Source organism: Elephas maximus, chromosome 4, assembly GCF_024166365.1.
Source record: "Elephas maximus indicus isolate mEleMax1 chromosome 4, mEleMax1 primary haplotype, whole genome shotgun sequence".
In the NCBI taxonomy this organism is placed as follows: Eukaryota; Metazoa; Chordata; class Mammalia; order Proboscidea; family Elephantidae; genus Elephas; species Elephas maximus.
The window spans coordinates 66,806,723-66,834,626 of record NC_064822.1 but is presented as its reverse complement, the minus strand read 5'-3'; the positions used below and the strand labels follow the sequence as shown (position 1 = coordinate 66,834,626).

Sequence of the window (27,904 nt, the reverse complement as noted above, 5' to 3'; positions counted from 1 at the left end):
AAAAACAATGAAGTGCTGATTTAAGCTACAACATGGGTTAACGGTAAGAACATTATGCTAGTCAGTCACAAAACACCACTTGTGGTATGATTCTATTCCTAAGAAATGTCCAGAAAAGACAAATCCATAGAGACAGAAAATATGTTAGTGGTTGCTAGGGAATGAGGAGGAACGGAAGTGACTATTAATGGTTCCAAACCAAACCCATTGCCGTCGAGTTGATTCCGACTCATAGCGACCCTATAGGACAGAGTAGAACTGCCCAATACGGTTTCCAAGGAGTGCCTGGCGGATTCAAACTGCTGACCTTTTTGTTAGCAGCCATAGTTCTTAACCATATGGCACCAGGGTTTCCTAATAATAGTTATAGGTTTTTATTCTGGGGTAATGAAAATGTTCTGAAATTAGATAATGGTGATGATTGTATACCTTGTGAATATACTAAAATCCACTGAATTGTACACTGTAAAAGGGTGAATTTTATGGTATGTGAATTATATCGCAATTTAAAAAATTACATTAAAAAAAAATCCAACTGTCTGCATCCAGTACTTTTTTTTTTTTTTTTTCTGGGAGAAACTGTCTAGTCCATTGTCCTCCCAAAATCACCATTACGTAAGTACAGTGCATTTCAAGATGAAGACAAGAGAACCAGTAGGTTTCTATCACATTCTAACACATTCATAATAAAATCCCTCTTCTTCCTTGCCTCCCTCCCCAAATTATTATTCCACACTGAAGAAAATGCTGGATATTCACAGAGTTTCTTCCAGAGGCTATAACTCTGAACTAAAAAGAGGAAGTGGTTTATAGAAGAAAATTGTGAGGTTGTCTTTTGCAATATCGTCAAAAGTTAAAATTATTCCAAATTTAGGGAGAAAGCTAACTGAAGAGCTAGCAAGATCTTACAGTATGGACAGTAGCTCCCTGTATTTCACGCAAATATTTAAAAGTTTATTATCTTGATATTGAAAAGACTAAGCACATTGCTCTTGTCATTGTTCATAGAGGAAGTCCGTCATCTTGGAGAAGCAGAAGTCAATCTTCCGCTTCCAGTCTTCTTTCTCCAGGTTTGTTAACAGAAATACAAGACTCCTTTCAGCAGGACATGGTTTGTGGTCTTCTCTTTCTTTTTAATCCATGAGATGTCTGGAGACATAGTTTATGCTGATATCAAAACTGTTAAGACTTCCCGTTTAGAGCATTCATCTCCACTTCAGAAACCTGGTAAGTTGGATTTAGGAGTGCTTTTAAATTAATATGGAAACCCTGGTGGCCTAGTGGTTAAGGGCTATGGGGGCTAACCAAAATGTCAGCAGTTCAAATCCACCAAGTGCTCCTTGGAAACCGTATAGGGTAGTTCAACTCTGTCTTATAGGGTCACTAGGAATCGGAATCAATTAGACAGCAAGGGGTTTTAAATTAATATCCTACTTTTAATCTCTTTTATTTCTGTCTTACATATTTGTCTTACTGGAAATAGTTAGGAGACTCAGGGTAAAGTAAAACTTATTGAATGTAAAAATAAGAGTGAATGTTTTAAATGAAACAAAATGTCTCTTCAAAAGGCTGACTGTAACTTTGAGTCTCATATGTAGAACTTTGCTCTTTGTTTTCCTAGCCTCTCTGTTCTTCATATTTCTTGTGGTGAACATTCATATTCACACAGTGATTTCTTTACTCATAACTGCTTTCTGTTCAGTTTTACCCACCACAGATCAAATTTTCCTTTTAACATAATGTGATAAATTCATTTATATTGAGGCAAATATCCATGGTCATTTTTCACATTGTCATTTCTCCCTTTGGAATTTTCATGTCAACTGGCTAAAAATGTTAAACTAAATTAGAGAGACTTGAAATGTTGGCATTTTATTTCACAAAGTTTAGATTCAATAACTACCTGAGTAATTGAATATTTTGGAATAAGAAGAGATAAGCATATGGCTAAACTTAACACCGTGTCTTAATCACAAAGCCACCCTCAAAATGATAGATTTTCAGAATTGGTGTCTTTTCTATTTCCTAAAACATTAGAGAATTTTTTTTTTTACACATTGCATTTCCATTCTCTCCTCTAGAGTGAGATTTTTTTTCTATGATAAAGTTCATATAAAATGATTAAGTAATTTGAAGTCCTCTCTTTGCACTTGCCCTTGTGGAATGAATCTGGTGTGTGTGTGTCTGTCTGTCTGTCTGTCTGTATTTCCAAAGAATGAATTTCTTCTTTTCACTTATAAAACTTACCACCCTTGCAATTATCAAATGAATCTGATATGTATTTATCTCTAGATCCAATAACATATTATTCTCTGTTGTTGAACCAGGTCTCTCTAACTTGCCCAATAGAGACCAGTGGGTTCTCTTTCTGTTCTGGGCTGAGCACTTTCATTTCCTTTGAGACACTGAAACTTAGTTTGAAAAATGACTTGGACTACAGCTGCATTCTTATAAACAAAACAAAAACAAGCAAACCAATAAAACCTCATGTAATTAGTCCACTTTTCTAGAGGTTGATTTTAACTCGGTTCAAGCAACAAAATCAGTATTTTTGATTCTGCATTCCAGGGTTTGATTTTCTTGTTATTGATAGGGCCCTAATCCTTTCTTGGTTTAGGAATTCGGGGGTGCCATCTTTAATGTTGTGTAGTCCAATCCTCTAATGTTATACATTTATGTTTTCTCATTTATAAATGAGAAAACATAAATGTATAGAGATTAAATGACTTATCTATAATCATGCTTATGATCTAAAGAGTGGGAGAAGTTAAATCTCCTGGTATTGTTTTGCTGTGTATCGCTTCCATTGAGTAAATGCAACATTTGTTCTCATGTGTCTTTTCAGTGTGTAAGGAAAGAACTATCTGAAATATTAGATTATCATCTCTTACTGAGCTCTACATGACTGCCCCAGGCCTTCCTTTTGTACCTTCTGTCCTTTCTCTTCTGTTCTGGCCATTGGCTTTCTCTTTGCTTCTTAAAATTACCATATTTTTCCCCATTTCAGAGCCTTTGTATTTGTAGAATCCCTCTCCCTGATGCTTTAATCTTTGTATTTCCAGCATCTAACATTAAAAAAAAAAAAAAAAAAAGTTGCCATCAAGTTGATTCCAATTCATAGTGAACCTATAGGGCAGAGTAGAACTGCCTCATAGGATTTCGGAGGCTGTGAATCTTTACAGAGCAGCCTGCCACATCTTTCTTAGCAGAGCAGTTGGTTGGTTTGAACTGCCAACCAACAGTTAGCAGCTGAGCTCTTATTGAGCATTATGCCCTCAGGGATCTAGTATCTCACATAAAAGTACTAATTAAACAGCAGGTTATCAGTAAATGCTTGTTGAGTGAAGAAACACATAAATAGATGAATAAATTAAGGGATCTCATTAGAGATTTAATAAATATGGTTGGCTTTTTGGTTCTCCAAGGTATAAAACTAGAGAGAGATGGCACGAGGAAACTAAGCAGGATATCAGTGTGACACTGTGATTCCACTGAAAATATCCCAGGCTGAGACTCATAAATTCATGCTTTCTTATGTCTTACTAGAAGGGCCTAAGAGAATTATCTAGTTTCTTTTTATGTAGGTCCTTTCATAAAAATCTATAGTTTTATTTCCCTAAGTTTTATGGGCCTATAATCTCAGTTCTTAATGTTAGAAACATGTCTAGAAATACTACCACATCCCTCTTGTCATCCCCTTGATTGCCACTATTTATATTATTTTACCTCATAAAAAAAATATGTAGACTTTTTTTTTACATGTCCAGAGGATTAATTAATAAAATCACACTATTTTTCACTGAAGAGCAACATTTTGAACATAAGTCAAACCAAATATCTAGTTTAATTGTCCTTGACATTTGATTTTGTATTTGGTTATATTTTAACATCAGCTGTTTTTACTACTTCTCCGTGTATTGTGTGTGTGTGTCACATATACACAGTGGAACGGATAGACTATAATTACCTTATTTTAGAGAATGTTGGTTTTAACTGGCAGGGCAAAGTTGAAAAGACCAGCTTCTTTATTTTTTTATTTATTATCTTTCAGTACTCCAAAGGCAATGTGATGGTGTTGCTAGTGAAAATTCCACTGGTCTGGTAGTCAAGAGACCTGAGGTCTGATGTTAGTTCTGCTATTAAAGTAACTGTGTAATTGTGGAATCAAATTTTCTGATTTTAAAACATGGGTGTCCAACAAGATAATCTCTAAAACTACTTACATTTTTAAATTGATGATTCTATAAAATGACAATTATGTACCACAGGAAATGTTGTTGTTAGGTGCCCTTGAGTTGGTTCCAACTCATAGTGACGCTATGTACAACAGAATGAAACACTGCCTGGTCCTTTGCCATCCTCATGATTGTTGTTATGCTTGAGCCCATTGTTGCAGCCACTGTGTCAATCTATCTCCTTGAGAGTCTTCTTTTTTTCACTGACCTTCTACCAAGCATGATGTCCTTCTCCAGGGACTGGTCCCTCCTGATAACACGTGCAATGTACATGAGACGAAGTCTTGCTATTCTTACTTCTAAGGAGCGTTCTGGCTGTATTTCTTACAAGACAGATTTACAGGCAATAGATGCATTGTATAAGGGAAGGAACATAAAAGAAAAGATCAATACAAATAAGTGAATGTTGTCGATGAATTACCAGAGATTCTTGAGGGTTTCACAGTTTTATATAAAAACTTAGGGATGCAAAAGTAGATCACAAGTAAGATTAATACAGGGAATATATATTGTGAACCTACCAGCAAAAATTATACCCATTGACAGTTTCATGGGTGCCCCTTTCCACAAAAAAGGAAAACCGTGCGTGTGTGTGTGTCTGTGTCTGTGTACAAAAGACAGAAAAGAAGCCATAGTAAAAAAAAAAAGGGGGGGGGGAGTTTAAAAAAGATAAATAAATGTATTTCAAAGGGAAGTAACACAGGAGTATTATAACTGATAACCTTAAAAGTTTTTCCAGCCTTCCCCTACCTCTTACCAGCAAGGAAGATTCAAAGAAATTATCTGCTAGGCTTACTAGTGAAATCTATTCAATTTTACAGATTCTGACTACCATGGAATTTTTCTGAAAGCTGGATGTGCAATGATCATCATCCTCTTGGTGACAGTAATTGTGCTGAGCATTTTTGGTAAGTAATAAACAATACTATTCATGTACCCCAAACTAGTATTCTGGTAACCTGGTATAATTGTGTTTGTTATGCAAGTGGTTCCTAAACAATACAACACAACTTCACAAAAAGTGTGAAATTTGATACACCATTAAAATTAGAGCTTTCCCATTGAGCTTCGGCATGGTGATATAATATATACTACAGATTAGTTAAGGAGCCCTGGTGGTGCAGTGGTTAAGAGCTAGGCTGTTAACTGACAGCTCCGTGATTTGAACCCACCAGCAACTCCTCAAGACAAAGATGTGGCAGTCTGCTTCCATTAAAGATTACAACCTAGGAAACCCTGTGGAGCAGATCTGCTCTGTCTTATAGAGTCGTTATGAGTTGGAATAGACTCAACGGCAACAAGTATGGTATGAATTATTCTCGCTGATAAAAAGAAACATGTCAAGATTAGGGATCTATTTTAAGACCAGGACCACATAATGCATTATGTTGTTCCTCAGTGCAGTTTGATAAGGGAATATACACAAAGGTCTTTAAGAGCATCTTTGATGAAGCCAAATTAAATCGTAAAGTACATTGAAGCCCTAGTTGTGTTGTGGGTAAGTGCTCGGCTGCTAACCAAAAGGTCAGCAGTTTGAATATTATCAGCTGCTCCTTCAAAACCCTATGGGGCGGTTCTACTCTGTCCTGTAGGGTCACTACGAGTTGGAATCAACTCAATGGCAATGGGTTTGGTTTTGGTGTTTTTATGCTTATTAGCTGCTGCTGGGCTTCGTTAATCTTGTATTTGTAGTTGAAAATTATGTCTAAAATCAATCAATTGAATCAAGCATTTAAAAATTATACTCACATCTTTAGACATACGTGGACATATCCTAACTATTCATACAGGAATTATGTTAATATTTTTATTGAATAAATGTTTGGAGAAAAGTTCTTGATGGACATCCATAGAACAAAGCTAAGAGAGAAAAAAAAAAAAAGTAAATCTAATATACAGATTTATATATTCCAAGTAATAAGGACTTCCAGATTAAACCAAACTCTAAAACAGGCCAGTGCACAACCACCTATGTCACTGAACCTTGTGAATGGCATTAGCAATTATGAATGGCATTAGTAATTAGAAGTAAATAGGCAGAGTAGTAATTCTGGAACTTGACAGGGCTCTAGAAATCAGCAAGGTCAAGCCTCAGGTTTAGATGAACAATCTGAATCCCAGAGGGATTAAGTGGTTTGACTAGTTTCATATAACTACTCAATACCTAATTTCGACTCTAAGATATAACACAAAAAAGTTATCATCAAAAGCTCCACTTTTTTATGTTAAGATTTGTTTATTATTAAAATAGTTTGCTTCTAAAACAAACTAGTTTGGTTCTAAATTAGATATGCTATAGTAATAAATTTTAAACATAACGTATTTTTTGAAAATTTATCTAAGAGGTATCAAGGTGTAGGATTTAAAGGCATGCACACTCTAGAGATCAAATGACTGCTTTCAAATCCCACCTCCAACATTAATGAATTTTTTTCTTTAGAGGATCTATATATATATATACATATATATATAATACCATAAGGATTAAAAGTATTATATATCGATAAAAATATTAGCAATTACATGTTTAATAAAGTAAATTAATTACCTGTATAACTGCATTATAAATGTAATACTATGTACCAATGCCTGGCACATGGCGAGTATTGCACATTTATTTACTTTTATTTTTTGTTATATTGATTTCATTTTATATGGCTGTCTTAGGCTGGGCTCTCTAGAAAAACAAAACCAATGAAGCATGTACGTATATAAATAGAGAGAGAAAGAGAGATTTATATCAAGGAAATGGCTCATGCAGTTGATTCAAGTCCATGGGGCAGGCATCGGGCTGGAGGCTTCTCCTGATTCATGTAGCTGTAGGGGCTGACAAACCCAAGATCACAGGCTGTTGGCTAACAGAGTCTGGAGGCTGATGAATCCAAGATCAGCAGGTAAAAGAGCACGCTGCTGGCTCAAGTACCAGGAACCAAAGTTCAGATGCTGAAGAGCTAGATGCAGGATCCAGAGCAAGCAAAAGCCAGTGAGCTTTGCCAGGAAGTCTGTATATTTTGGATGCAGGCCACACTCCCGAGGAAACTCTCTTTCGACTGATTGGCTAATCACAGCAGATCTCATCATGCAGGTGATTACATATGTCAAATCTCATCATCCACCAGTGATTATATCATTACATAACTGCCAAACTACATCATAACTGCCAAATCACTGAGAATCATGGCCCAGCCAAGTTGACAAATGACCTTAACCATCACAATGGCCAATACCAAGTGCCTGATACACACAATCACGAGATTATAAATTAACAAATATAGTTCCATATTAAATAGTCATCAGAAAGACAAATATTTCTTCATAGAAAAACTCTCCTGGGCTAACCCCATACTTACATACGTAGCACTTACACACAGCACCCAGAAAGGAACAGAATTATGAACCAAAACCAACACACAATAAAAATACTTTCCTACTTTCCATGAAGCAGGTGACACCTGTGATATAGGTAGCAGGAACTCAATAAACACCAACTACCAAATGAGGCTCATAACCAGAGCTGGCTATTTAGTACTTATTAAAATAAATATGAAAGCTCTAGGGAAAAAATTGAGTATTCCTTTGTTCCTGGGTTATATTTTTTCCCAATTCTCTTAGTTATCATGAATAAAATTAATAAGAGTAGAAACAAAACTATAAATCTTTGGAAAAATAAAGTTGTTTCTCCCGCTAAATTTTTAATCATTTAACTTACTTTGGAATTTCCACATTATTGAACTTCAAAAAGACACTAGGACCCAGCAGTATGTGCTTTGAATTTCACTAGGAAAATATGTTTATTCTCTCGTTAGTTATCCAGCTCAACTATGCAAAACATAATGAAGTGAATAATGAGTCAATAAAGAAAAACTGTACTGGAAAAAATGAATCTAAAACAGTTACCTCAAAAGGTAAGATTTTTCTGTATTGTCTAACTCGTGAGTAGCCAAGCATGGATAGCATTGGTTTTGAGTATATCTGAGTACAATAAAGACTCCTCTACCTCTACCGAGGGATAGTTTGGATCATTGTTTTCCGTGAACCCATTATAACTCATGACAAAAAATGTCAATGATTCATGGAAAAATTAGAAAAAATTACCTTATATAAACCAGAAAAAAAAACACTGATATAAAAAAAAACTGATATAGTGAGTCTAAATTAATTTAAAAGCTTTTCATTGAAATAATCACATCCTTGACTTTTGAATTCATCTGCCCAGTCACTGCTTTTCATTCTACTTTCAGCTAAGTACCCCCACCTTAGCAGTTTCTGTTAAATTTCTTACAAGGTAAACAGTTAAACAGTGTTATTGTTGGTTTTTGTTTTAATTTTTTGGTCTAATTACTTTAGTATTTAACTGTCTTGCAATGTGAGTGTCTTCTAAAAAAGAGGAGTTTTCCCAAAAGTGTACCCTGGCATACTTCTATGCCATAAATTTTCTGAGCTATATAGATCCAGGTTGCAATTACAAGCTATAATTTATATTGGTATCTTAGGCTGGATTCTCTAGCAAAGCAAAACCAGCAAAGCATATATATGAATATATAGAGAGAGATTTATTTCAAGAAAATGTTCACGCAGTTGTAAAGGCTGGCAAGTCCCAAATCCATGAGTCAGGTGTCAGGCTGGAGACTTCTCCAGACTCATGTGATTGCTGGCGTTGATGAACCCAAAATCAGCAGGTCAGGCAGAAAGCTGCTGGCTCACAAGGTTGCAGGTTCTGGCCTATCCCACAACCTGCAGGTCAGATGGCAGGCTGCTGGCTCACGTCCCAAGAACCAGAGGTCAGAGGATGAAGAATCAGATGCAGGATCAAGAGAGGGTGAGCTTTGTGAGAACTTCCATATATACTGGATGCAGGCCACACCCCAAGGACTTCCCTTTCAACTGATTGGCTGCTGGCATCAGATCACAAAATGGAAAATGATTACATAATATCTGCCAAACCACTGAGAATCATGGCCTAACCAAGTTGACACATAGCCTTAACCATTATTCTTGGTATTAAAAACATTTATTTCAGGGGGCACCAAATTATTGGTCCATCTGGGATACCCATGTGTCGCCATCTTAATCTTCTGCCAAATACAGTCATGTGTCATTTGAGGTCCATAATATGGTCTGTGAAATAGGACATTATATGATTTGAACATTGTGTGAGCAGCATATTACATACAGGCAATCTCTGGGTTATGAACATCTGACTTAACATACAGCCCGTAATTATGAACCAGCCCCTGTAAAGGCTATTATATTAAAAATTCAAGGTACAAACAATGGTTCATAATAACAAGTGGGTGCTACATTGTGACACTCTTCAAAACATTATTATTATTACTGTATTATTACTCTGATCAGGACTTTTGGACTCTATTATAGCCTTCTGAGACCATGGGCATATATGTGGTCAGACATTGCCTGAATGGAAGTTATATGGCACATGACTGTACTATAAATCAGAGCTACCTATTACCAACAAATTTTTGCAACTCAGCATCTTTTGTCTGTGGGGAGATCAACCTATCTGAGTTTTAGGATCTACCTACTTCTCAAATTTTGCCCAAGAAAAGCTATTTTTCTGTGATACATAACTCCCCAAATTGCTGGTGCTTTGGTGGACCACTAATTAAAATCTCTAATGTCTACTTTTCCTTTGAAACTTTGAGCACCCTGAGGATAAAACACTGATTGATTTAATCCTAGTGACTGGTACATTGACTGATGGGGAGCATGATATATTTTTAAGAAAGAGAGGGAGGGAGGGAGAGAGAAAGAAAGAGAGAGAGAGAGAGAGAAAGGACATGGGGTTACAATTCCACTGATCTCTATTTTTTCCAAATCCACTCTGGAGAAAAGCATACACTCTGTCAAAGAAAGCTGAAAGCACAGTTTTAACAAATTTTGAGTTTTTTAAATACATTATCAAGGATATAGTTTTGAGTTTCTTTTAATTACTTACCTTTTCTCCTCCCAGTTTCTTCCAACTCTCCCACTGTCCATCAATCATGTCCCCGCCAAAGCTGGACACCACATGGCGGGAAATGTTACTGGATTGCTGAAAATGAGGAATCTTGGGACAAAAGTAGAGATATCTGTGCCATGAAAAATTCACATCTCTTTGTGATTCAAGACATCATTGATATGGTAAGACATTAAATTTGGGATTGTAAACATTTCCCACATTTGCAATTGGATTCCTCGTGCTACAGATTTGGCAAATGTCAGTGAAAAAAATTGTAAAACCTCTTCTGCTCATAACTACAAAAATTTGAATGAATTAATGAACTATGTTGCTATTTTCGGCTTCTTTTTGATTAAGGGATGGGAAAGTTCATTTTGTGTTATACACCTAAATTCATCTCTACAGCGGATCCCTGTTGCTTACCAGATTCCATTCTAAAATGGAAGGGGTTAAACATCTCATCTTCCATGTTTACCACGATGCTTACAAAGCCTGCAGTCAGATATCATGGCAACTGAAGTTAAGGGTGGCTTTGTAGTCCTCATCACTTAGATTTAGTTCTTCCTTGAGGAGAAATAATATTTAGTGAACTCTGGATTAATTTAAATAGAAGTTTTATTGCATTAAAGTTGGACACTATTTTCACCCTTTTAATTAATAAAACAAATACAAATGTTAATTGGTAAAAACCCAATAAAGATTCTCAGCTTGACGGTTAGGCAATTAGAACCACAAGTTATATCAACGGCTCAGTTTCTGAAAATCCTGTGATCTCAATGCTTTACAATCCTGGTTGAACATCAGCCATCTGAGCAGATTACAAAAGTGCAGCTGTTGGAACATCAGAGGGAGAAACCTCTGAGTTTCACAGAAAACCACAAGAACAAGAAGAAAAACAAAAGGAGATGTAAGCTATCTCCAGTGTAACCACAAAATGTCAATAACCTCAAGTGTCAAACTGTAAGACTGTTCAGATGCACTGAAATATGAACCAAATCCAGAACGGAATTAAGAGATGAAGAGACCTTTCCTCTTCTTTTGGAGGTCAGTTTTAATGGTCAAGAAGAGGAAAGCTGGAGTAAACTGCAAAGCTTCTAACAAGTATGTTCTGAAAGAAATAAACAGTAAATCATCTCAAAGTGGGAAACCCTGGTGGCATAATGCGTAAGTGCTATGGCTGCTAACCAAAAGTTTAGCAGTTGGAATCCACCAGGCATTCCTTGGAAACTCTATGGGGCGGTTCTACTCTACCCTATGGGGTCTCTATGAGTTGGAATCAACTCAATGACAATGTTTTTTGTTGTTGTTGTTGTTATCTCAAAGTGAAACTACACAATGTAAGGCTTTCCTAGGAACTTCACATGCTTCCTGTTTGCCCCCAAAGGAAGGAAGGCTGAAATTCAGGGAAGATATCTGTCATATCAGAAGAATATGCTAGGCATTTCTCAAGCTGAAAGAACTGATGAAAAAAATCAAGCCTCGAGTTGTAATAATGAAGGATTCTATGGCGAAAATATTAAACTATGCAGGAAGCATCGAAGAAGATGGAAGTAATACAGACAGTCACTGTACCAAAAAGAATTGGTTGAACCAACAGTACTGAAGGAAGAGTCCAAGCTGCACTGAAGGCATTGGTGAAAACCAAGGCTCCAGGAATTGACAGAACACCAATTGAGATGCTTCAACAAACAGATGCAGTGCTGGAGGTGCTCCCTTGTCTATGCCAAGAAATTTGGAAAACAGCTACCTGGCCAACCAACAGGAAGATCTCCACATTTATTCCTATTCCAAAGAAAGGTGATCCAACTGAATATGGAAATTATCAAACAATATCATTAATATCACACAAAAGTAAAATTTTGCTGAAGATCATTCAAAAGCAGCTGTAGCAACACATCAACAGGGAACTGCCAGAAATTCAAGCAGAGTTCAGAAGAGGATGTGGAACTAGGGAGATTAATGTTGATGTCAGATGGATCCTGGTTGAAAGCAGAGAATACCAGAAAGATGTTCACCTGTATTTTAGTGACTCTGCAAAGGCATTCGACTGTGTGGATCATAACAAATTATAGATACCATTGTGAAGAATGGGAATCTCAGAACCCTTAATTGTGCTCATGAGGAACTTGTACATAGCTCAAGAGGCAGTTGTTTGAACAAAACAAGGGGATATTATGTGGTTTAAAGTCAGGAAAGGTGTGTGTCAGGGTTGTATCCTTTCACCATATATATTTAATCTGTATGCTGAACAAATAATCTGAGAACCTGGACTATACGAAGAAGAACAAGGCATCAGGTTTGGAGGAAGACTCATTAACAGCCTTTGATATGCAGATGACACAACCTTCCTTACTGAAAGTGAAGACGACTCGAAGCATTTACTGATGAAAATCAATGACCACAGCCTTCAATATGGATTACACCTCAACATAAAGAAAACAAAAATCCTCACAACTGGACCAATAAGCAACATCACGATAAACGGAGAAAAGCTTGAAGTTGTCAAGGATTTCATTTTACTTGGATCCACAATCAACACCCATGGAAGCAGCAGTCAAGAAATCAAATGACACATTGCCTTGGACAAATCTGCCACAAAAAGACCTCTTTAAAGTGCTAAAAAGCAAAGATGAAGACTAAGGTGTACCTGACCCAAGCCATGGTGTTTCCAGTCACCTCATATACATGCTAAAGCTGGACAATGAATAAGGAAGAATGAAGAATTAATACCTTTGAATTATGGTGCTGGGGAAGAATATTGAATATACTATGCACTGCCAAAAGAACTGACAAATCTGTCTTGGAAAAAATACAGCCGGAATGCTCCTTAGAAGCAAGGATGGTGAGACTATGTCTCACATACTTTGGACATGTTATCTGGAGGAATCTGTTCCTGGAGAAGGACATCATGCTTGGTAAAGTAGAGGGTCAGCAACAAAGAGGAAGACCTTCAACAAGGTGGATTGACCAAGTGGCTGCAACAATGGTCTCAAGCATAACAACAACTGTGAGAATAGCACAGGACTGGGCAGTGTTTTGTTCTGTTGTACATAGGACAACTATGAGTCAGAACCAAACTGACCACACCTAACAACAACATGTGTCACAGATTGAATTGTGACCCCAAAAATATCTGTCAACTTGGCTAGGCCATGATTCCCAGTATTGTGTGGTTGTCCACCATTTTGTCATCTGATGTGGTTTTCCTGTGTATTGTAAATCCTGCCTCTAGGATGTTAAGGAGGCAGGATTAGAGACAGTCATATTGATGAGGCAAGACTCAATCTACAAGATTAGGTTATGTCTTAAGTCAATCTCTTTTGAGATATAAAAGAAAGAAGTGAACAGAGAGACATGGGAACCTCATACCACCAAGAAAGCATCCCCAAGAGCAGAGTACATCCTTTGGACCTGGGGTCCCTATGCCTGAGAAGCTCCTAGACTAGGGGAAAATTGATGACAAGGACCTTCACCAAGTACTGACGGAGAGAGAAAGCCTTCCCCTGGAGTTGGCACCCTGAATTTGGACTTCTATCCTCTTAGACTGTGAGAAAATAAATTTCTCTTTGTTAGAGCCATCCTCTTGTGGTATTTTTGTTATAGCAGCACTAGATAACTAAGACAATATGTCTCCAGGGCAAACAATAAATCACTCTTTGGAGAAGAGTGGTGTGAGACAACATGTTCAGTGGAAACTTAATTCCTTTATTTTAGGTTACACCTCTTCACATTATTCCTAACCAGCTAGTTGCGCCAGACATAATTGTTCCCTTTCAATGATAAATAAGAATCTAAAATGAATCAGCATAGGATTTACACATGGGTTTCACAATTTCCAAATCCCTCCAAAAAATTGACACTTAAAGGCAGATAAAATATATTTTGCAAAAGAAATAGAAAATAATTTTCTGGCATATACTTCTCAAGATCTCAAATAAGTTAAAGTTATAATGGGAAAAAAAAATTATTAGTCCATCTAAGACAGCCAGGAGTTACCACATGACAGGATAAGAAGAAAACGGAGGAGACAGAACAGGAGAAGAAGTAATAAGCTGATGTTTAAAAAGGGAGATTTACAGCTTTCACTCATGAGGTGAAGATCTCAAAGCAGTGTTGTTTGCACTTTTACAAAGAAAAATAGCTGGAATAACTTCAAATTCACAACTTTTTTTCAAGTCCACTGGAAAGTAGAGATTGCAGACTAACCAAAAGGCCAAATAGGCATCTTCAGGGAGAGAGGAGACACATTCTTTCTTACTCGAGGTCTACAAATCAGACACCAGTAAAAAGAGTTCAGCCAGAATATTGAAAAACTGAAGAAGGCTGAGAGCAGGGTGGTAGAACAGAGTATGTAGAATGGGAGAAATCTACTCCCTTTACACACGTTCTCTTTAAAAACTCACTGGGAGCTCACAGAAAAAAAAAAAAAGGAAAGAACCAGAAGAAAGTCTTCACGGTGGTGCAGTCCTGGGAGAAGGAAATAATAATAATGTGGAAGTAGCAAATCCTCCTCTTCTGTCTGCTATCCACCCAATGGAACAAAAACTTTAAAGTGCATGTAGGGTAGGAGAAGGTCAATAAACACTTCTGCCCTTAGGGAACTGGTAAAACATTGTAGCTAGAAAAAGAGGACATGAATAAAAATATACTACTTCAGGAATACAGGAATGCCAACCATTACAGCCAGAGTGGGGCAGCATTAATAAGTTCAGACACTGAAGACATGGGGGCTCAGTGCCTCCTAAGACTGAAGCATAATGAGAATAACAGAGACTGTCCCCCACTCCCCCACTAGTAAATTAACAAGTTTTAAAGAAGAATACTGGTGGGAGAGGGATAGGAGAGAACAAGAATGTGCAAAGAGATTGTCTTTGAGGCACAGTGCAAAGGAAAAACTAAGATGCTCAGGGTCTGTCCTATAGGGTTGCTATGAGTCGGAATCAATTCAATGGCAATGGGTTTTGTTTTTTGTTTTTTATAGTGTTCTAAGAAAGATGTACAGCATTGAGTAAACAATTATGAGACATACAAAAACACAAGAAAAAAAACAAAAGACATTCCCAAGAAACAGTCATCAGAGTTAAACTTGGATATCACAAATGCTGGACTTCTATGACAAAGACTTTAATATAACTGTGATAAGTGTATAATGACTGTATGTGTTCCTTCCATCTTATTTTGATGCTTCCTGTGTCGTTTAATATTTTCCCCGCGGAATCCTTCACTATTGCAACTTGAGGCTTGAATTTTTTCTTCAGTTCTTTCAGCTTGAGAAGCGCCGAGCGTGTTCTTCCCTTGTGGTTTTCCATCTCCAGCTCTTTGCACATGTCATTATAATACTTTACTTTATCTTCTTGAGAGGCCCTTTGAAATCTTCCGTTCAGTTCTTTTACTTCGTCAATTCCTCCTTTTGCTTTAGCTGCTCAATGCTCAAGAGTAAGTTTCAGAGTCCTCTGACATGCATCTTGGTCTTTTCTTTCTTTCCTGTCTTTTCAGTGACCTCTTGCTTTCTTCATGGATGATGCCCTTGATGTCATTCCACAACTCATCTGGTCTTAGGTCGCTAGTGTTCAATGCGTCAAATCTATTCTTCAGATGGTCTCTAAATTCAGGTGGGATATACTCAAGGTCATATTTTGACTCTTGGGACTTGCTCTGATTTTCTTCCATTTCAGCTTGAACTTGCATATGAGCAATTGATGGTCTGTTCCACAGTCGGCCCCTGGCCTTGTTCTGACTGATGATATTGAGCTTTTCCATCTTCTCTTTCCACAGATGTAGTCAATTTGATTTCTGTGTGTTCCATTTGGTGAGGTCCATGTGTACAGGCACCGTTTATGTTGGTGAAAGAAGGTATTTGCAATGAAGAAGTCGTTGGTCTTGCAAACTTCTGTCGTTCGATCTCTGGCATTGTTTCATTATACCAAAAAGAATTAGTCGATATTCAACCATTTCAAGAGGTGGCATATGATCAGGAACCAATGGTACTGAAGGAAGAAGTCCAATCTGCTCTGAAGGCCTTGGCAAAAAAGAAGGCTCCAGAAACTGATGGAATATCAGTTGAGATGTTTCAACAAACAGAGGCACCGCTGGAGGTGCTCACTCACCTATGCTAAGAAATATGGAAGAGAGCTTCCTGGCCAACTGACTGGAAGAGATCCATATTTATGCCTATTCCCAAGAAAGGTGATCCAACCAAATATGGAAATTATAGAACAATATCATTAGTATCACACACAAGCAAAATTTTGCTAAAGATCATTCAAAAACAGCTGCAGCAGTAAATCGACAGGGAACTGCCAGAAGTTCAGGCTGGTTTCAGAAGAGAACATGGAACTAGGGATATCATTGCTGATGTCAGATGGATCCTGGCTGAAAGCAGAAAATACCAAAAGGATGTTTACCTGTGTTTTATTGACTATGCAAAGGCATTCGACTGTGTGGATCATAACAAACTATGGATAATACTGTGAAGAATGGGAATTCCAGAACAGTTAATTGTGCTCATGAGGACACTTTACATAGATCAAGAGGCAGTTGTTCGGACAGAATAAGGGGATACTGATTGGTTTAAAGTCAGGAAAGGTGTGTGTCAGGGTTGTATTCTTTCACCATACCTGTTTAATCTGTATGCTGAACAAATAATACCAGAAGCTGGACTATATGAAGAAGAACGGGGCATCAGGATTGAAGGAAGGCTCATTAACAACCTGCGTTACTCAGATGATACAACCTTCCTTGCTGAAAGTGAAGAGGACTTGAAGCACTTACTAATGAAGATCAAATATCACAGCCTTCAGTATGGATTGCACCTCAACATAAAGAAAACAAAAATCCTTACAACTGGACCAATGGGCAACATCATGATAAACGGAGAAAAGATTGAAGTTGTCAAGGATTTCATTTTACTTGGATCCACAATCAACAGCCATGGAAGCAGCAGTCAAGAAATCAAAAGATGCGTTGCTTTGGGCAAATCTGCTGCAAAGGACCCCTTCAAAGTGTTGAAGAGCAAAGATGTCACCCTGAAGACTAAGGTGTGCCTGACCCAAACCATGGTATTTTCAATGACATCATATGCGTGTGAAAGCTGGCCAATGAATAAGGAAGGCGAAGAAGAGTTGATGCCTTTGAATTGTGGTGTTGGTGAAGAATATTGAATATACCATGGACTGCCAAAAGAACAAACAAATCTGTCTTGGAAGAAGTGCGGCCAGAATGCTCCTTAAAGGCAAGGATGGCGAGACTGCGTCTTACATACTTTGGACATGTTGTCAGGAATGATCAGTCCCTGGAGAAGGACATCATGCTTGGCAGAGTACAGGGTCAGCAGAAAAGAGGAAGACCCTCCACAAGGTGGATTGACACAATGTCTGCAACAATGAGCTCAAGTGTAACAATGATTGTAAGGATGGCACAGGGCCGGGCAGTGTTTCTTTCTGTTGTCCGTAGGGTGGCTATGAGTTGGAACTGACTCGATGGCACCTAACAACAACAACAACAACATGATAAGTGTGTTAAAGTCATTAATGGGACAGATGGACAACATGTTATGTCAGATGGGTAATTTTAGCAGAAAAATAGGAAATACAAGAAAGGATCAAATGAAAATGTTAAAAATGAAAAACACAATACAAGAGGAAAAATGCCTTTGACTGCCCATCAATAGTTTTGACAAAGCTGAGCTGCGAATCAGTGGACATTCTGATAGGTCAATAGAAATTATGCAAATTAAAACAAAACAGGAAAAAAAAGAGAACAACCAAGATCTATTGAACAATATCAAATGGTCTAACATATGTAAAATTTGAATTACAGGATAATGAGAGTGTGAGAGAAAGAGAATGAGGTGGAGGAGATGCTTGGAGAAGTAATAGAACATAATGTTTGAGAATTTTCAAAAAATTAATGACATAATGGTCTGACTGAGACTGGAAGGACCCCAGTGGTCATGGCCCCCAGACCTTCTGTTGGCCCAGGTCATGAACCATTCCAGAAGCCAACTCTTCAGACATGGATTGGACTGGATAGTGGGTTGAAGAGGGATGCTGGTGAGGAATGAGCTTCTTGGATCAGGTGGACACTTGAGACTATGTTGGCATCTCTTTCCTGGAGGGGAGATGAGAGGGTGGAAGGGGTTAGAAGCTGATGAAATGGACAGGAAAAGAGAGAGTGGAGGGAGAGAGCGGTCTGTCTCGTTAGGGGGAGAGTAATTGGGAGTGTGTAGCAAGGTGTATATGGGTTTTTGTGTGTGAGACTGACTTGATTTGTAACCTTTCACTTAAAGCACAATAAAAATTATAAAAAAAAATAATGACAGGCATCAAACCACAGTTTCAAGTATCCCAGAGAACACCAAACAGGATAAATTAAAAAGAAAAAAAAACACTAGCAGTATCTTTTAAGATTGCCACAAACAAAAGACAGTGAAAAAATCTTGAAGAAAATCAGAGACAAAAACATTCCAGACAGTGGGACAAAATTACAGCAGACTTTACATCAAGAACTAGTGAGTAGGAGACCATGGAATGACATCTTTCAGAAGTGCTAAAAGAAAAAAAACTATCAACACAGAATTCTATACTAACTGAAAATACCTTACATAAATCGAGAACAAATAAGGACTTTTTTGAGATGAAGAAAATTCAGGGAATTCATTGACAGCAGGTCTACCATACCAGTAATGTTACAGAAAGTTCTTTGGGAATAAGGCTGACTGAAAGTTGAATTTACCCAAATATGAGTGATGGAAATGGTGTCAGTAAGTGTAAAATAAAATTCACTTTTTTATTTTTATTGCTCTAAAAGATAACTATTTAAATGGAATAGTAATAATATATCATATGTTAAAGTAAATGTCAGAGATGGATTAGATTAAAAAAAAAACCCAATTCTATGTTGTCTACAGGTAATTAATTTTAAATATAATGACATAAGTTAAATTTAAAAGGATGGAGAAAGATATACCATGTAAATGCTGAACAAAAGAAAGTTGGAGTAGCTATATTACTATCAGAAAAAGTACATTTCTGAACATGGAATATTAATAAGGACAAGAAGTGATATCAAATAGAGTGTTTCAAATTACAACTGAGGCAAACACTGATGGAACTTTAAGGAGAGAGAGACAAATCCACAATTATAGCTGGAGAGATCAACCCCCATCTATAGTAATTGATAGAACATGTAGACAAAAATCAGTAACGTTATAGAAGACCTGGAGAAGACTATCGACCAACTAGCCCTAATTGACATTATGTAAAACTGTGTCTAGCTAGAGCAGAATACATTTTCTTTTCAAGTGCATGTGGAACATTCACAAAGACAGATCATATTTTGGGACATGGTAAAAACCTCAAAAAAAAATTACAGATATACATATTATGCAAAGCATGTGTCAGATCACAATAAAACTAAACCAGAACTTAAGAATAGAATGATATTTGATCAGTACCTAAATATTTGGCGATTAAGCAACATAAATAACACAGTAGTCACAGAGGAAGTTTTAGAAAAATTTAAAAATATTTTGAACTGTATGAAAAGAATATCAAACTAGTGGGTTTGAGCTTAAGCAGAGTTGAGAGGGAAATTTATAGCATTGGATGCTTATATTAGAAAAGAAGAACAATGTAGAATCAATCATTTAAGCCTCTAGCTTAAAAATAAACTAGAAAAAGAAGAGCTAACTAAACCCAAATCCAGCTGAAGAATGAAAATAGTAAAGATAAGACGAGAAATCAAGGAAATCGAAAGCAGAAAAACACAGACGAAAGCAATGAAGATAAAAGTAAACCAAACTGAAATTGATGAAGTTCTTAACAGATGGATCAACAAAAAAGGAAGAACACTAATTACAAAAAAAAAGTCTATATCCATAAATTTGAAAAACTTAGATGAAATGAACAAATTCCTTTGAAGACACAAACTACAAAAATTAACTTGGAAGAAATAGCCTGAATAATCCTTTATTAAAGAGATGGAATTTGTAGTTAACCCTCCCCCTGCCCCGCCAAGAAATACTTCACATTTAAATGGTTTCACTGATGAGCTGCATTGAGCATTTAAGGAAAATGTAATGCCAACTCTACACAATCTCTTCCAGACAACAGATGATGAAAAACACTTCCCAAATCATTTTATGAGGCCAGAATGATCTTAATACCCAAATCAAAGACATTACAAAAAATGGAAATTGCAGACCACTATCCCTCATAAACGTAGATGCAAATATCTGCAACAAAATGTGAGCAAATTGAGACCAGCAATATATGAAAAGCAATATGTGAAAATTTAGCATTGTTATTCAGTTCAAAAGCCTTGCGTCTTGACCAAGTTGAGTTAGGTCAGCATTATAAAATCAATCAATATAATGCATAATGACAGACTAAATAAGAAAAAACAAATGATTATCTCACTAGATACAGAAAAATAATTCAAGAAAAATCAGCATTGGTTCATGACTAAAAAAACCCAAAAAGCTTTCAGAATATTAGGAACAAAAGGGAACTTCCTTGACCTAATAAAAGGCATCTAAAAAATATCTACAATTAACATCATACTTAACGGTGCAAAATATCCCCTAAAGCAAAAGAGTTTAGCAAGGTATAAAAAAATCAGTTATATTTCTGTATATGCAATGAACTTTGGGAAATCATAATTAAAATAATACCATTTATAATAGTACCAAAATTAAATATTTAAGTAAATCTAACAAAATGTGTTCCGAATTTGTATACTGAAAACTACAAAACACTAACGAAATATAACAAAGAAAACCTAAATAAATGTAGAAATATATCATGATTGTGAACTGTTAACAAGTCAAATCTCCACAAATTCATCTATAGAGTCAATGCAATCCCAATCAAAAGCCCAGCATCCATTTTTATACATATTGACAAGCTGACTCTAAAATTTATAAGGAAAGGCAATTAAACTTGAATAGTCAATAGAATTCTTAAAAAAGAAAATATTGGAAGACTCAAATTACACAATTTCAAGTCTTAGAGTAAAGCTAAACTAATCAAGATGACCTGAATTGGTGAAAGGAGAGATGCATAAATCAATGGAAGAACAGAGAGGCCAGAAACAGACCCACACAAATGTAGTCAACTGAGTTATGACAATAGCGCAAAAGCAATTCAATGAAGAAACACTATCCTCTCCCTAATGGTTATTTATTTCCCAACGAACAGGTGTATCATTTAGCATGAGTTCAGAGGCATGTGACACAGAACCAATTGTAGCTTAAACATGATAGATGTTCACTTTTTTCATTGAATCAAAGACACTTTCGAGTATAAGGTGTGACAGTGTTATGTATCCATTAGAAGGGAAAGATAAAAGCTGCCAATTAAACTACAGACAGTCATTGGCTGTAAGATGTTTGCAATAGCAAAGTGCTAAACGGGGGGAAAAAATCTTAAAATTGCTGCAATCGGTTATCTCTGTCACATAATAGTCCATACCGCTATGGAGTTTCTGCTCATCACCTTCATCAGTAGGGTGCTGTCCTGTCTACCTAGTCTTGTACAGTCAGGACTATATCCACATTCTAGCCAGAAGGGAAGAAGAAAATAATGAATGGAAGAATATAGCCCTACCCTTTAAGTGGGTGATTCAGGATTTCAGTATCACTTCTGTTCATATTCCAGATGTTAGGTTACATGACCACCTCTAGCCAAAAGGGAGGCTCAGAAATGTGGTATGCGTTATGACTGGCCATATAGTTTGACTCGGGTTGCATTATTATAGAAAAAGAGAAAGAATATAATAAGACACTATAAGCAATATTTGCCATATCAGCTCACACAGTGCTTTCTTTCTTTAATATTTCCTGTATTTTACCTTGTATCTAGGTATTATTTCACACTTGTATTTAATAATAATGGCTAACATCTATGTACTGAGCACTTACTATGCATCAGGCAGTATTTAATAATATGTTTCAATAACAAAACAATAATAATTCTTTGAGATAGGTACTATTATTTGAATTTTAGAGACTGAAAAAATCCAAAGTAAAAAGATTTAATAACATATCCAAGGACGCTAGTAGTAAATGGTAGAGCTAGGATTCAAATTAGGTAGTGTGACTTCACAGCCTGAGTATCTATTACTACTATGTTACCGTTGGTGTCAACAAGTCGATTTCCAAGACTGTAATCTTTATGGAAGTACACTGCCACATCTTTCTCCCATGGTTGCCACTATAGCTAACTGTTTTAGCAGTCGTCACATCGTATTGCACTTGTTTGTTTACATATCTGCTCCCCTCCGCTATGGTCTATCAGAAGACACAAAGGATGACTTACCTGTTTATTACCAGTTCCAAGCATACTGCCAACACATAGAAGATACTTTCAAGGTATTTTTAGTGTATCAATAAGAGTCTGTCAGTTGTTTCATGACTCATTTACTGTTCTCTTTAGAGTTTCATATGGAGGCACTTAAAAAGTTCAACCTTTTATTGGATTGGTTTGACATATCTACCCGCAGAGACGTCATGGATTTGGGTGGACAACAGCTCATTTAACCAAAATATGTGAGTTTGTTTTATTTTAGGTTTTTACGTGACTTTGATCCCCTTTTATGCAACAATAAAGCGTTTCCAATGTTGTTGGGCTTAAACTGATTAAACCGGTGTAAATTTCCTGACTGGCTCTTACAATGTGAGAAACAACTCAAAAAAAAAAAAAAGGCTGCGAAGAAAATTGGGAAAGAAAAGAAATCTCAGTCCATCCACTCAGGAGATATATTTTGACACGATATTTGCCACTGATGTATTTTCCCTTTATTATTTTTTCTGAGATAAATTGTTAAGTGTAAAATCTCTTATAAGAACAGCATTTTAGTCCACAAAGTTAAACAAGTTTCTGCTCATTTATAACAGTGATCAATAATTTTATAAATGAAAAAAAAATGAGAGGTGATATTTTAGAATTACCCATCTGTACTTTTACCTCTAGGAGCCCTGGTGACTCAATAGCTAAGCACTTGGCTGCTAACCTTTATGTCAGCAGTTTGAATCCAGCAGCTGCTCTGAGGAAGAAAGATGTGGCAGTCCCCTTAAAGATGACAATTTTGGAAACTCTATGGTCCAGGTCTACTCTCTCCTGTAGCATATGTATGAGTTAGAATTGACTTGACAAAGTTTTTTTGTTTGTTTGTTTTTTAAATATATATATGCATCTCTAATACTCATTAACTATTCTTTCAACACTTTAAATATTTCACTTTGCTGTCTTTTTCTTTCATTTGGAAAATAAATCCAATATAATCTTTACACTTATGCCTCTATAGGTAAGGTGTTTCTTTCCTTTTGCTTCTTTCAAGGTTGTCTCTTTGTCTTTGATTTTCTGCTGTTTGAAATCAATACAACTAAATTTTTTGGTATTTGTCCTGCTCGGCATTCTCTGAGCTTTCTGAATCCTTGTTTTTGGTATCTGTCATTACATTTGGAAAATCTTCAGCCGTTCAAAAATTTTTATTTCTTTCCTTCTTTCTTCTCCTTCTGATATTCCCATTACATGTATGTTACACATTTGGTAATCATCCAACAGTTCTTAGATATCCTGTTCCAGTTTTTTTGGTTTGTTTTTCCTTTGTTTTTCAGCTTGGGAAGTTTCAATTGACACATCTTCAAGATCACTGATTCTTTCCTTGGCTGTGTCCAGTTTACTGATGAGCCTGTCAAAGGCATTCTTCATTTCTGTTACAATGTCTTTGATTTCTCACATTTGCTTTTAATCGTTTTTTAGAGTTTCAGTCTCTCTGCTTACATTACCCATCTGTTCTTGCATGTTGTCCATTTTTTCCATTAGAATGTTTAGCATATTAACCATAGTTATTTTAAATTCCCGATCTGATCATTCCAAGTCTCTTCGGACTGTGTTTTTTCTTGCCTTTTAGCATGCCTTGAAATTCTTGTTGAAAGTTAAACATGATGTGTTGGGTAAAAGGAACCGAGGTAAATAGGCATGAGCTTTCATGTTTATCTGGCAAGGAGTTAGGCTTTGTTTACTGTTTGCTGTAGCTGTAGGTGTCATATTAAAATTTGCTGCGGTGTCCTTATTTTTGCTTCCCCTCTTGTCTTCGGGTTTCTCTAAAGATTCCTTAAATAGAGTATGAGCCTTATAGTTCTCTTCATCTCTAATGTCCTGTTATTACTATAGAGAAGTCCTACTGATATGATGGTAAGATGTGGAAAGAGGGGAAGTGTTCTATGAACCTACGATTAGATCTTAGTCTTTTAGTGAGTGTGTGCCTCTGGGCTGAAAACTTCAAAGTACTTCTCAGCTTTGTTTATTTGTTTGCTTGTTTGTTTTTACCTCTTAGGTGAGACTGGAAGAATAGAGAGGCTGCAGTTATTTACCTTCCTCCACATTCAACACTAAAGGGGGGTGGAGTTGGTTATTTCCCTTCACCCTCATGGAAAGCTAGAGGGGTTTGCAGTTGAGTATTTCACTTCACTTCCCCACACACGTTCAAACCAAAAAAAAAAAAAAACTTTTGCACTCAATTCTGACTTGTAGTGATCCTATACGACAAAGTAGAACTGCCCCATAGGGTTTCCAAGGAGCTGCTGGTGGATTCAAACTGCCGTCTTTTTGGTTATTAGCTGTAGCTCTTAACCACTACACCACCACAGCTCCCTACATAGGTTAAAAACCAAAAAACCAAACCTATTGCCATGGAATCAATTATGCTCTGGGCATTTTTCAAAATGGTTACTTTTCTCTTCACCTGTCAGAAGTATGAGGGGATATTTCTCCAATCTTCACAGTAAAAACCTGGTGGTAAAACTCACAGAAGTGTGGGTACCCCTCTAAGGCTAGACCTCCAGGAGTTTTACTCTCTCAAGCCAGTCCACACTCAGTCTCCAATAATTAGTCAATTACCCTTTGAATATTCCTACCTGATGCTGGGACCAGACAGGGTTTCTGTTTCTGCCCCTTGTCTCTAGGCATTGTTCAGGGTGGTAGCTTACCCTGTGACCTAAATTCTCTAATGAATCTAAGAGTTGTTGACTTTAACTTTTCAGCTTTTTTCTTGTATGAATGGAAGTGACAACTTCCAATAGCTTTACGTGTCAGACTGGAAACCAGAAGTTCAATTCTCATTATCTCCTCTGTTCTAAAACTTCAGAATGGGAAGAATTTTTTACACGTTATATTTTTGTGTATTATTTAAATTGTTTCAATAATCATATTTTCATTGCAATTAGAAAATTTTATCTGAAGGGCTCTATAGTCCCTGTACATGAGTATATTTTCATGACTGGTTTAAAGCTATCATTTGCTTTCTCTCCATAGATTTTCAGTAAAACAAGACCAAACGCGGACTCGGAGCATGAGCTGTGCCAAGATGTCTCAATCTGAGATTAAAGCAGCAAAATGTGATGACAAAAATCAATGGATTTGTAAATTGTAATACACTCTGCAGAAAATCAGTCTTCGTTCTTGTCACTGAAAGAACCCACATATAGTTTCAGTTCAGGTCACAGAAAAATCCAGAGGATTTTGTGTGTTCTAGAAGGCTATGTACGTGTTCATTTATGATACATATATGTAATGTGCTTCTCAGAGGTGTGCAAAAACTGATTGAAAAAATAAAATGTAGAAAATGAGAAGGTTTGATGAAAATTTTGTTTTGTTTTCATCTGAATTTTCAATACAAATATACAATTGTCATAGTCTCCCTTTTTTCTGTTTTTGGAAATTCAGATTTTCCTATTGTCTTAGTTATCTAGTGCTGTTATAACAGAAATACCACAAGTGGATGGCTTTAAAAAACAGAAGTATATTCTCTCACAGTCTAGGAGTCTAGAAGTCCAAATTCAGGGTGCCAGCTCCAGGATAAGGCTCTCTCTCATTGTCAGCTCTCGGGGAAGATCCTTGTCATCAGTCTTTCCCAGTCAAGGAGCTTCTCAGAGCAGGGACCCCAGGTCCAAAGGGTGAGCTATTCTCCTGACTCTTGTCTCTTGGTGATATGAGGTACTTATGTCTCTCTGCTTGCTCTCTCTTTTACATCTTAAAAGAGACTGACTTAAGGCACAATCTAACCTTGTAGATTGAGTCCTGCCTCATTAACATCACTGTTGTTGTTAAGTGCCTTCAAGTCGATTCAGATTCATAGCGATCCCATGTGCAACAGAACAAAACACTGTCTGGTCCTGCAACATCCTCACAATCATTGTTATGCTTGAGCCCATCGTTGCAGACACTGTTTCAATCCATCGCATTGAGAGTCTTCTTTTTCGCTGACTCTCTAGTTTACCAAACATGACACCCTTCTCCAGGGACTGATCCCTTCTGATAACATCTCCAAAGTATGTATGACGTAGTCTCGCCATTCTTGATTCTAAGGAACACTCTGGTTGCACTTCTTCTAAGACAGATTTGTTTGTTTTTTGGCAGTTCATGGTATATTCAGTATTCTTCGCCAACACCACAATTCAAAAGTGTCGGTTCTTCTTTGGTCTTCCTTATTTATTGTCCAGGTTTCACATGCATATGAGGCATTTGAAAACACCATGGCTTGGATCAGGCACCCCTTAGTCTTCAAGGTGACATCCTTGCTTTTTCAACACTTTAAACAGGATATCTTGCAGCAGATTTGCCCAATGCAATGCATCTTTTGATTTCTTGACTGCTGCTTTCATGGCTGTTGATTGTGTATCCAAATAATATGAAATCTTTGACAACTTCGATCTTTTCTCCATTTATCATGATGTTGATTATTGGTCCAGTTGTAAGGATTTTTGTTTTCTTTGTGTCCAGGTATAATCCACACTGAAGTCTCTGGTCTTTGATCATCATCAGTAAGTGCTTCAAATCTTCTTCACTTTCAGCAAGGAAGGTTGTGTCATCTGCATAACGCAGGTTGTTGACGCATCTTCCTCCAATCCAGATGCCCCGTTCTTCTTCATATAGTCCAGATTCTCAGATTATTTGTTCAGCATGCAGATTTATTTGGTATAGTGAAAGGATTCAACCATAACGCACACGTTTCCTTACTTTAAAACATGCAGCTTCCCGTTGTTCTGTTCAAAAGACTACCTCTTGATCCAGGTACAGATTCCTCATGAGCACAATTAAGTGTTCCAGAATTCCCATTCTCTGCAATGTTATCCACAATTTGTTGTGATTCGCATGGTCAAATGCCTTAGCATAGTCAATAGAACACAGGTAAATATCTTTCCGGTATTCTCTGCTTTCAGCCAGGATCCATCTAACATCAGCATTGATATCCCTGGTTCCACATCCTCTTCTAAATCTGGCTTGAATTTCTGGCAGTTCCCTGTCAATGTACTGCTGCAACTGCTTTCGAATGACCTTCAGGAAAATTTTACTTGCACGTAATGTTAATGATATTGTTTGATAACTCCCTCATTCTGTTGGATCACTTTTCTTTAGAATGGGCACTAATAAGGATTTCTTCTTGTTGGTTGGCCAGTAAGCTGGCTTCCAAATTTCTTGACATAGACGAGTGACACTTCCAGTGCTCCATCTGTTTGTTGAAACTTCTCAATTGGCATTCTGTCAATTCCTGGAGCCTTGTTTTTCACCATTCCCTTCAGCACAGCTTGGACTTCTTTCAGTACAATCAGTTCTTGATCATATACTATCTTCTGAAATAGTTGAATGTTGGCCAATTATTTTTGGTATAGTGATTCTGTGTATTCCTTCCATCTTCTTTTGATGCT

At 36.9% G+C, this 27,904-nt stretch overlaps 1 protein-coding gene across 2 annotated transcripts; it reads left to right on the top strand.

Moving 5' to 3' along the window:
* The first annotated feature begins 921 nt into the window (after positions 1-921).
* Positions 922-25,822, top strand: LOC126075155 (killer cell lectin-like receptor subfamily B member 1B allele B). Of its 2 annotated transcripts, XM_049882419.1 has the most exons (6): positions 1,052-1,227; positions 5,057-5,143; positions 8,042-8,140; positions 10,207-10,376; positions 22,629-22,741; positions 25,512-25,822. In XM_049882419.1, the coding sequence occupies exons 1-6, from the start codon at positions 1,146-1,148 to the stop codon at positions 25,627-25,629; spliced, it is 669 nt and encodes a 222-aa protein (XP_049738376.1). In that variant the 5' UTR covers positions 1,052-1,145; the 3' UTR covers positions 25,630-25,822. The 2 variants fall into 2 exon arrangements, with proteins under 2 accessions (XP_049738378.1, XP_049738376.1); XM_049882421.1 differs by lacking the exon at positions 22,629-22,741 and having other exon boundaries at positions 922-1,227; positions 25,512-25,599.
* Positions 25,823-27,904: the final 2,082 nt, after the last annotated feature.

Coding starts and splice junctions, on each gene's coding strand:
- LOC126075155 (XM_049882419.1), top strand. CDS start 1,146: ATGTCTGGAGACATAGTTTATGCTGATATCAAAACTGTTAAGACTTCC. Junction 8,141..10,206: donor TAAAACAGTTACCTCAAAAG/GTAAGATTTTTC, acceptor TTCTCCTCCCAG/TTTCTTCCAACTCTCCCACT. Junction 22,742..25,511: donor AGCTCATTTAACCAAAATAT/GTGAGTTTGTTT, acceptor TTCTCTCCATAG/ATTTTCAGTAAAACAAGACC.